General features: G+C 39.2%; 2 protein-coding genes across 4 annotated transcripts in view; one reads left to right on the top strand and one right to left on the bottom strand.

The window, feature by feature from the left end:
- The window catches only part of trmt12 (tRNA methyltransferase 12 homolog), a 4,349-nt gene extending 1,667 nt beyond the window's left edge, over nt 1-2,682 (bottom strand). The window contains exons 1-6 of one of the 3 annotated variants that reach the window (XM_032527889.1): nt 2,619-2,682; nt 1,570-1,738; nt 1,259-1,459; nt 1,018-1,166; nt 780-889; nt 174-331 (exon numbers count right to left, since the gene is read on the bottom strand). In XM_032527889.1, the coding sequence (XP_032383780.1) occupies nt 174-331; nt 780-889; nt 1,018-1,166; nt 1,259-1,459; nt 1,570-1,611 (660 nt within the window). In that variant the 5' untranslated portion in view covers nt 1,612-1,738; nt 2,619-2,682. Of the gene's footprint in view, nt 1-173; nt 332-779; nt 890-1,017; nt 1,169-1,258; nt 1,460-1,569; nt 1,739-1,913; nt 2,126-2,618 lie in introns of those variants that run through there. The other 2 variants (XM_032527887.1, XM_032527888.1) reach the window with 2 other exon arrangements.
- Nucleotides 2,683-5,251: 2,569 nt separating this feature from the next.
- The window catches only part of zdhhc9 (zDHHC palmitoyltransferase 9), a 27,902-nt gene continuing 22,127 nt past the window's right edge, over nt 5,252-11,026 (top strand). The window contains exons 1-2 of the mRNA XM_032527891.1: nt 5,252-5,779; nt 5,876-6,102. Coding sequence (XP_032383782.1) covers nt 5,939-6,102 — 164 coding nt within the window. The 5' untranslated portion in view covers nt 5,252-5,779; nt 5,876-5,938. The remainder of the gene's footprint in view (nt 5,780-5,875; nt 6,103-11,026) is intronic.

The raw sequence follows: 11,026 nt of genomic DNA, 5'->3' as shown, positions 1-11,026 counted from the left end.
GAATTCTAAAATGATTTCATTTAAAGACACAGAGGTGAACTAGTACGACCACTAGAGGGCGTACGTCACTTTCATCCCTGTGGTGAAGTACAATTAAAACAGAGCTAATAGTGTAACTTGTGTGAAAACAATACATGTCACAAAGCAGTATGGGATGCAAATGAAAACATTACTTGTCGGTTGTCTCCTTGGTGAACAGTGCAGCGGTCAGACACCCCGTTTGCCACAAGGTTTTTCTGTAACGTTTCAACTGCGTCAGGGTTCCACTCACAGGCGTGAAGATGACTGGCCCCCGCATGGACCAGATATGGGAGAGTGAAGTATCCAATACCTGACACGAGATACAGTTGTGATAGGTAAGAATTCAAATTGTGTTAACTTACTACTCAAAGTGTACAATGGTTGGACACAAAGTAATGGGACAGTTTACTGGGCAGGCATTACATCTGAACTTCAAGACACAATGCATCGTCAGTATGGATTGTATGATATAGGGCATATGTTTTATTGTATCCCTTTTAGTCATGTTTAAGGAAAATGTTTAATCATTCTATATTAAAATTAATCCGCCATTCAAGCTGATGTGTGGTGAGCGTCTGGTGCTGTAAGGCTGCCGTGCATCACCCAGGTGGGTGCTACACATTGGTGGTGTTAGAGTAGGCCTCCCCCTGAAGCGCTTTGAGTGTCTATGAGAAAGCACTATATAAATGTAATGAATTATTATAATTATTATTAATAATAATGTAAAAACATGTCACACATTGACACAGTTCTCCCACCTGCATACAGATCTACCACAGTCTCCCCTCTGCAGTCAAATCCAGCCACCCGCAGCTTCTCTGTTATGTTTCCAGCTGAGAACATGCATTGGGTTATATCAAACTCATACCTGAAACAAAGATGAGGATATAAGTTCAGACACGTTTTAGTCATTGTCAAAGTTTTTCATTCATGGTCCCAAGACCTTCTTAGTGAGCAAATCCACAGCAAATAAATATCTGATTAAGACAGACTTACCTAATCCGATTGTCCACATGTCTGACCCAGCTGTGCTCTCCTAACAGCATGGTCACCACGGGAGACCTAAACCCATCCCTGGATATTTGATGCATCTTTGCCAGGCGCTTGGCCCCCAGTCCTTTGGCCACTGCGCTCCATAGCTGTGGCTCTACAAAAGTAAAAAGCAATCTATAAATGTCCTCATTCATTATTTTGTACATATAGTAATTAAAAAAGCGTGGGTACGATTAAGAACAGTACCCATTTTCTTCCATAATGGCAGAGAGAAGCAGTTGTGTCCCAACAGGAGTAGGTCTTCATGCCTCTGGAAGCTGCGAGGGACATCCGCCCTCAGCTCCTCTGTCCATCTTTCACCATGCGATTCCAACAGCTCCTGGAGGACTTGCTCCAGTTTAATACGACTTGTTTTTCCTCTCTTCTTCTTTGACGGGAGAGGAGACTGTGGTTAAAAAAAAAAAAAAAAAGCACAGACAACAGGAGAAACATAAATACTCTAAAGTCGCACTAAAGGACTGCCTGCTGCTAATAGTGACGCTTAGCTTTAATTACCTGACTCCTAACTATTTCACAAGCACCGTCTGAAGCCACCATGGTTCTGAGAGATTGCAGATCAAGTTGTGAAAGACAGGATGGTAAAATGGGCAAGAGGACTGTCCCATCTGACTCTTTCAGTAAACACAAACTGGGATGAAGAGCCCCTTTGGACTGCAGACATGTCCTGTAAATATAAGACGTTTAACGCGATATACGATTAAAATAATAATAATTAAAACACATTTGACTTGTTAATCAAACAATTGCTCTGTCCACATCAGTGTATCTGATTCCATGCTTACTGATTGCTAACTTAGCTTGGGCAGCTTTTCACTCACTAACATTAGATGGCTGATTACCTGAACTGCTGTGCATGGCACTGCGACACGCGAAGGCATGGCACACCTTCCATCTGTTAGCAAACAAACAAACCCACTGTATTTATGTTTGACGGTTAAAAAACGCTACTCTAATTTATTTACATGAAAGACGACAGATAAACGGTAGGCGAGTGTTCCCAGATGAAACCAGGATGGTTAAGGCATGTCGCGCTCTACTCTGCCTCTGATTGGCTTTCCCTGACATTTTTCCTCTTACTCTAACCAATCACATTTCATTTACTTATACCCAGCCAACCCAACCAACGAAGGTAACGAGTACTAGCCAATCAGAGGGAGATTAGGGCGGTTTTACACAACGTGTGTTTCTAGTCGGATTGTTATACAGGTCGGACGTTTCAAAATACTAAACTTTATTGCAAACACGGCAAAAACGTCACGGTTTAAACTTTTCTGCTGCTGAAAAAGAGCAACTTCTTGTCAAAAGATGACGGATACGTCTTTATTTACATTATATGTTTCTTTGAGAACGACAGCTAACGTTATTGTAATTTAACAAGAAGCAATACATCATTAACGTTAGCAGTTTGGACAAGTTGCTCGTCGATGTCGATAGATGGAGACAAACGGCTCGAAACCCAGGGGGTGAGTGGCTCTCATAATACGGCCATGGTGAGTGGGTCGAATGCAAAAAACCCAACCAGAACGCCAGAACCTGAGTGATACCGCCTTCTGCAGCTCCCCCTTTCCCCTCTTTATCGCACGGACAATGCATGCGCAGAAAACCCTACAGGAACCTCTCGCTTTCGCTGCACTGACCTGTGATTGGCCGTCATCGGTTACATTTCAAAAGCCTGAAAACAAAGCCATGAGTTTTCTTTCAGACCACATAATGCCTACGTAACTTGGACAAGCTATAAATTAATGTTACACGCCTGTGAGAAAAAGTAATCCTTGACCATGTAGCTAGATGTATCAGTTTCGTTAGTAAATAAAGCCGAAAAAGCTGCCTTTATGAATAATTTTACATGAGGTACAAGAAAACCTTTTGAATTATCGTTAGTCTCGAATGAGAAAAAAATCTCACATAAGGAAGAACATTTGTTTATTTCAAGATTTTCTACTATTATATTAAAATCATTTCCAGATCACTATGCTGTTCTCGTTTTTTTTGTGCCAGAAATTCCATTAAAGGGTCACTCTAGCAATTTGGTATTGCAGATTTCTATTAGTAGTAGTAATAGTAATAATTGATACAACAGAGGCCAATCCTGATTTCGAAAATGCTGAATTATTAGTTGATTGACTGTGGGCTACACTATATTTTTTTGGACTATGTATTGTATTGTAGAGGTGGTATTGGTATGTATTTCAAATTAAGTCATTTTGGGGGATAAAGATATTTATCTGTCTGCTTTTTTAACACATTAGATCAGTCATTCTCCTACGCTCTACTTGCAGTAAGCTCAAACTACGTCATGCTCCCTGATGTCTTCTTATGTAATGAAAAGTGACACCAGATTTGAAATGAGCTGTAAGTCATGAGTACATTTGAGTTTACAGGTTGGAACATCTGACAGGTTTTGTATTAATAATGTCTTGTAAAACAGCAGGGATCCTGACTGATGGAAACTTATTTCATACAGTCCAAGATGTAGGCGTACAGTAGCTTTTCTACCTCTGGTCCTTACCTTTAGTGCTGACCGAGAGTGAAGGATGTTTGGTTCACTCTCCAGGTCGTTTATGCTCCAACTCTCCCCTGCGCGTCTGATAAAGTGTCATCTTCATGCTTCCATGTATAGCAATAAGCAGGCTATAATGGCTGTATGACTAAGCTGAGCAAATATTGACCATCATAATATCTCTTTTAATGTCTTTACCCAAAGAGACTTAGCAGGGGCTTTTATACCGCTTGTGTGGTCAGAATGTAATTAATATTACCAGCCACAAACACATAACCACACAGACTTGAACTTATGAGCTCATGCAGAGATTATAGTTATAACCGTTACCAAAATGAGTGATTAGTGTTGACTGCAGTGTGGCTTCTGAATGAGACACAACACAAGGAACTTAATGTTTAAGAATATATATCATTAATACAAGATCAATAGTTATAACCTTCTGTTAATTTATTAAATCAACCTGGAAATATTTATTAACTGTCTACTTTTGACAAACCCCCCACGTTTCTATTAAAAGGGCTTTGTGTCAATTTAAGGTGAAATTAAGTTGTAACCCAAGACTTTCATGACCTGGGCTTGTTACAAATGCAACGTTTATATAGTATATATGTTAAATATTTGAGCTAGTAAATATAAAAAATATATGTTTGAGAGTTGCACATTTTTTGACAGAATTTTGTAGTCATTTATTGATTATATATATATATATATACTAATATCTACACCTGATCAAATGTCTCCTTTAATTTTATTGCACACGTTTTGCTTCTTACAGGATTGACATTAACACAATACAGCGACCAACATCTGTTCAACAACAAAAGTACTCAATAAACATATTCTGCAATTTTCATTCAAATGAAAAATGACGCGGATGTGAGGAAAGAAATCTGTCATGTATTAATTTCATTTTAATGTTTTATTATACGTTTTCACCTGTAGATGCCATCTGTTTCACACATGAAAACTAGTTTCAAACAATTCAGAAGTAAAATGTAATCACTATGTTTTAGAATCCGAATTATGTGTTAACATTATTTATAAAGAATATGAGGAACATGTTGGCGAACTAAAAGGATCTCTGCTGAGGTCAACTTATAAATCAGGAAAAAAACTATTCACTCTGTTATGTTTTCAAAATATATTGGTTTAGTTTTAATTTATGCTGACATGGAACAACATACAACATACTTCAAAAACATACAATTCACCACGAGATAGTCAAAACAAAGAATACAATTTAAATAAAGTTTAATATTGGATATGAAAAACAATAAATTGGTTAACTTGATAAACAAAAAATATATATTATGAGTGGCATTGAAAAAAGTAAACATCCCTTATTTCCATAGAGGTTGTAGTGGAAAGTGATTTGCTGTGAGGACCTCTGCAGTGTGCGTTCCCCACGCCCCCCCACACAGACACACACACACACACACACACTCTGGAGCCTTTAAACCACACATCGGGCAACACTTGAGGGATTAATGCATCTGGTGGCTACTGCTAATTATCTTCATGAATACACTCCTTCACAGTCTCCTCCCTTGGGTAATTCTACAGGCGAGCAATACAGCATATTAATGTGATCTAAAGAGGACCTTCAGATGTGTCCTTTGTTCCTTCTTGTTTTACCTGTCCTGCCCCTTTAAGATTAGACATATTATCTAGGCGTGTTTCCTGCTGCCTTGACTAAAAGCGAGAGCTGGCATCCAGCGGGGTGGAAACAGCAAACCGCTTTACTCTTTTACCTCCATACAGGCGGTTATTTCTTACTTCTCAAGGATTTTGATTTCTTGTTTTGTATCCGAAGGCAAACTGAGCATATAAACTAATGTCTACGAACGCCTGTACGTATTTCTGATTTGCCGAGATGATATAAATGTGAATCGGTCAAGGTCCGCGCTCCCAATGCAACAGCCACGGCTGGATTTTCAAGCTTCTGGTGGGAAACATCTGCCGCAAGCATTTGGATGCATTTCTAATATATCTTTTTAATGTAATATTGGCTTGTGAGAGGGTTAAGATTCTCGGTGTTTGAGCAGCGTGGGAGCCTCACTGTGAGAATGACATGCTGCAGTAAAGACGGGAAACTGGAAATAATGGATTAGAATACAATGGATTGATGTGACTGCGACACTTTAAACGAACAAAACATGCTTTCCAATCTTCGGTTTGTGCTGAAATCTTTAATATGACTCAGTAAGTCTGTTTTTTTTGTTTGCCAGTGGACTGTGTCACATTGACTGGACAGTATTTGTGAAACCCATCAGATTCTTATCTGAACCGTTTTCACAGTAGCCCATAACAGCTGACATTAACCCAAAGAAGAACTGAGGACCGATCAGAAGAGAGGACACCATGTCGGCGGTGATGATAACCCGAAAGGTGCGAAAATGGGAGAAGCTCCCGGGAAAAAACACTTTCTGTTGCGACGGACGGGTGATGATGGCCCGGCAGAAGGGAGTCTTCTACCTGACCCTGTTCCTCATCATCGGGACCTGCTCTCTCTTCTTTGCTTTCGAGTAAGTCCATTTCCTGTCTCTGCCTCCTAATGAAATGGTCAACTCTGATTTGCTCCAGGAAGTGCTTACAGGTCACTTTAAGGCTCTTGTGCCTCTTCCCAATCCCCAAATGTCCAATATTCCTATAGTAGGCTAGGCTAGCTGGTGGTATGTTCTACTGAGTAACCTTATCCAACACTGTCCAACGTTAATGCTGCAAAAAATCTGGTGCTCGACAAAAAAAGAATTGGATGTTTTATTTACAGTATATGCTAATAGATTCATTGTTTCCAGTCACTTTTTTAGAAAGGATCTAAATATTTTGTTCAATGTTTTCAAGTGTGAATATGGTTTTCTTTTTCTTCTATGATCGTAAACCAAGTATCCTTTGGGCTTCGAACAAAATAAAACATCTGAAGATGTCACCTGTGGGCCATGGGAACTGGTGACAGATATTTTTCAGCATTTTATAGACAAAAAAATAATTGTTTAATCAAGGGAATGTAGGATTAATGATGTTGTTTTCAGGTCTGCAACTAACTATTATTATTTTTTATTATTTGATCATTTGCTCGATTAATCAACTAATTTTGTCAATGAAATGCCATAAACTATACTTTCCCAGAACAAAAGGTGATGCACTGACATTCCTTACTTATCCAAATATCTTATAGGTTATTACAATAGGTTACTTACAGTACTATTGTATATGCCAAAGAAAATTGTAAAATCCTCACATTTTAAATAAACTTCAACCAGCAAACATTTGGAATTTTTGCGTGAAAAAAATCTGAAATAATTCTTCAGTTATCTAAGTTATGTTATAGTTTTTCCAAGTCCAATTTTTTTTTGATCTCATCTCAACCATTTCTATCATATATAGCATATATTTGATAGACACCAGTATTGGACATTTGTAAGCTTCTTAAATGTACTTAAATGTACATTAATGTACTTAATGTACTTATCATGATCTACTGCACTGTTTAATCCCTGCTCTGTTCACTTTTTAATTTGATCTTTTTTCACTTTTGCACTATCATCATTACACACAGTTTAAATAGTATCTCACCTTCTCATGGTCATTGCATTTCTGTGAGGGATTTTATTTTATTTTTTTTCATTTTAATTCTTAGGTATGTGTGATATATGTGTGTGTGTGTGTGTGTATATGTGTTTGTTGTGTTATGGTTGTCTTGCTACCGGATGCCTAAAATTTCCTTCAGGATGAATAAAGTATCTATCTATCTATCTTAAAGGTAATGTGATTCTTTGGATCAGTTCCTTCTTGTCTCAGTCTTGCTGTGAGCTGATCTGTAACCCCCTGTAAGGCCTTCATTTATAACAAACAAGAATTTCTGTTTTGATAAACTCCCAGATCCACTGTGGATCCGTGTTGCTCAGAAATTCAGTCCCTGACAGAAAGGTTTATGATTGACCACATACTGAGGTGTTGAATATTTAATAGCCCGAGCTGTCTAGCTTCTCCTCTGGTTTAAGAAAGGAAAGCTGACTTTTTTTGTTGTCGTCTCAGCAGTTCTGTCTCAAACCACTACTCGCACAAATCCAGTGGGCTTATTAGCGTTGTAAACACTGGCTCGGATGCAGCATGTGAACCCAAATCCTGTCAGCTAAAGCTGCACAGAGGATTGTTTTTAAAATGAAGCACATGAGTTTGAACCATGATTGTAAAGCAGCGCTGCTTCTCATTTAAATTGCATTCTGTTCTTGTCCTGCCTGTTTCCTCTTTCGTCTCTGTTTTATTGACAAATCGGGCACAATGATTTAGCACAAAATCCTGCTCTATAACACAGTAACCCTTTTCCACTCTGGGCGTGTATGCAGCTGCGAGGCCAAATGGATTAGGAGCATAGCAGAGAAGAGAAGTAGCTGCTCTCACATAGTGCCAGGCCCTTCCCATCTCTGTCGGCTCTGCACTTTAATGGCCTCCTGCTTTCCTTTTAAGTTCGGACAGAAGGAGCTGTTTTCCGGCTCAGAGCAAAAAGAGAGAGCTGATACTTCTCACGCCGAACACCCAGAACCCAGAGGAGGCATTGTGGTGACTAATGGCTGGAGGGTTGTTAGCATGCTATGTTCATATTGCAGTTAAAAATAATGATCTCTCATGGGGGGGATGATAACACAGAGATTGGACCCAGACAACGTGGGGGTAATTTTCAAGCTTGCCATTAGACGGCATGTTGATAAGTATCTGATTTAAACCTCTGATGGAGTAATAGCCTTCTGCAAAAAGACTCTGAGGTTTAATGCATTCACAAACTGCAGATTTGCAACTATTTTAAATAGAAGCATTACAACTACAAGTCCAGTATTTCTTAGTACGATTGTTGTAGAGTGGATTCAGCTAGTATTAGTTCTGCAGTCTGATGATTTTCATTAGATTCATTGTTGTTTTTTCAATACGTTTTGTATTGAATAATTTAAGATGGCCATTCTGAAAGAATAAATATGGATAATGGATTGCCATCGAATTTGGTTCAGGCATTTACTTTGTGATCCCCTGGCTTTTTATCTAGCGCAACCATCAGGTTGAAATTGTTATTGTGCACTACTTTTGTTTATCTTTAAATATCTGCAAACCTAATGACATTTCCACCAGCTGCAGCTGTACTTTGTGTTAAGTGCTAATGAGTAAATGTTAGCCTACTGTAGACTCAGTCGTGTTCGTTGGTTGTTTTGTCAGCGAATGGATTGTTTCACTCATCTTGTGCCAAAGATGAGCGAAACAATGGGTTATCAAAATATTAAGCAAACAGTAAATTGAGTAATTGACAACTAAAGATAATATGATTCATAATCTGGTCACTTTTCCAAAACACCACACTGGGGCCATAATTCATCAAAAATTCAATTTGTAAAAGGCTTGGCATTGACTAAAAATAAAAATAAATATGCATGACACTGCATCACAATAAACTACTTTTAAGAAACAAAGCTTTTTGTGTCAGCTAATTCTGGTGCCTTTAGCTGTAGTTCATCATTCTGTTGTCACATACTCTGTCACTGTAGCGTGGGTTTCTTAGTTTTGGAGGAATCGTTCCTTACATACAGGCTTGAGGTTGAGCTGTGAGCTGCACCAGAGCATTGATGGGAGAACAGAGAACAGTTTCCTGGCGTAGGCTGGCTCACATCCAACACCAGCTGAGCAGACATCTCACTTTTATCACCAGCCATCGGCACCCTGTGCAGGGAGACCTCTCTGTGCTTTAATTTGTGCTAAATTGCGGAAACGAGCAGCCAAATACACAAATGGAAAGACCCATTAGGAACAACTAAACAAATTATTCAGTGAAGATGTGGGACCGGCCTGTTTTTCCCTTTACAAGCGAAATCAATTTTAGGACCGTGTTTCCTTACCCTGTTGGTTTTCATTCCATTTAGTGTCCGCTGATCTCATTTTAAAATAGGTTTTAACATATTTATATTTGACCTATATGCTGTCTAAAGGTTTTAGAAACACTTATATATCCACAAAAGGCTTCCTCCCATTTGGATGCTCACTGGTGTGGCATACATTTGCATGTTTGTTTAATCTGAAGGTAGTGCGTGCAAGGTGCGTGCGTGCAAGGTGCGTGCGTGCATGCGTCCGTGCGTGCGTGCGTGCGTGCATGCATATGTGCATGTGGTTAATCACCTATGGAGCTTGGATTAAGTAACGAGAAACTGGAACACAAGGACAGTGTGTCATCTGTCTGTCCACCCCAGGACACTGAGCTACGGGGCCAAGAACCGTGTGTGTGGGTGTCTCTGTGTGTGTGTGTGTGTGTGTGTGTGTGTGTGTGCGCACATCTGCATCCTTGTTCAGGTAGTCAGCTTTTTAAATGGGAAGATGTATTGAGGAGAAGTGCAGAGAGAACTGCTGCAGTCAGAAGAGATCTTTCAACCAACCCCTGATCCTCCCTCGGCATCTAACCCCACCCTGTCTCCCTGTTAGTCAATCAGAAAGCGGATGCCGGCCCTGGCTAAATGAGCAATAACATGATTTAGGCCCTATTCAGCGTACATGCACCATTTACAGTAACAGTGATTTACAGGCTTTGTTCTCCGGATGATTCTCTGGCAGGAGGAGAGGGTGGCTTTTTCTGGGGAGGGTAAAGTGATAGTTTTGCCCAGATCCTGTGCCAGGGAGGCATACTTTACATGTTTCCTCACTTTGTCTTTATCTATTTGGCTTGAATTGGATCCTCTCCTAAAAGAAATGTATAGAGGTGCAGGTCTCTTTAGTCATGTTAAATGATAAAGCATTGTTTTTCATGTGGCTGAAACTAAATTATCAGATTTGTAATTATTCTTCATTTCATTTATTAAATATTTTGGGATGAAACATACACTGTAATCCTAGCTTTAATCCAGGACCATGACCCTGGCTCTCATGTTTCATCGCTCTCATATGGTATTTAAGTATTGCATAACAAGGAAGACTGATTTAAATTGGACAGCAGATTGCACCCTCTGGAGCTTTAGTGGAGCCTCTTTTTAACTCCTACATATATAAATATTTGTAGTCCAATGAGAGTCTTCTCATGTATCACCATTACATTTGAGTCACAGAGCTAAACTTTAGATTTTCTGAAAAAAAAAAAAAAATCCTGGCCATTATTGAACACTTCTGCTGTTCTCAGTTGAGCTCCTTGCTCTGTCAGTTTTGGCAACCTGGATTTCCTTGTGCAGCAGACTGAATATGTATTTATCCAGATGCTTAAGATTCTGGAAATACCTTCAGAACAGCGGTTAATGTTTTCAAACAAAGATTTTTCACAGAACTCTGTGTATTTATTTTACAGTTTAAGGATTCTTAGCTCTGTGACGGACTCAAATGTAAAGATAATACATGAGAGCCACAAAATGTAGAAGCACAGTTACATCTGAGGAAAAAGCAAAGGTTGTCTGAGATTACTAGCGCAGAAGGACTTACAGAATGAAA

Source organism: Etheostoma spectabile, chromosome 10 (genome assembly GCF_008692095.1).
Source record: "Etheostoma spectabile isolate EspeVRDwgs_2016 chromosome 10, UIUC_Espe_1.0, whole genome shotgun sequence".
In the NCBI taxonomy this organism is placed as follows: Eukaryota; Metazoa; Chordata; class Actinopteri; order Perciformes; family Percidae; genus Etheostoma; species Etheostoma spectabile.
The sequence above is the reverse complement of the archived record's forward strand: the minus strand, read 5'-3'. Positions and strand labels throughout refer to the sequence as shown.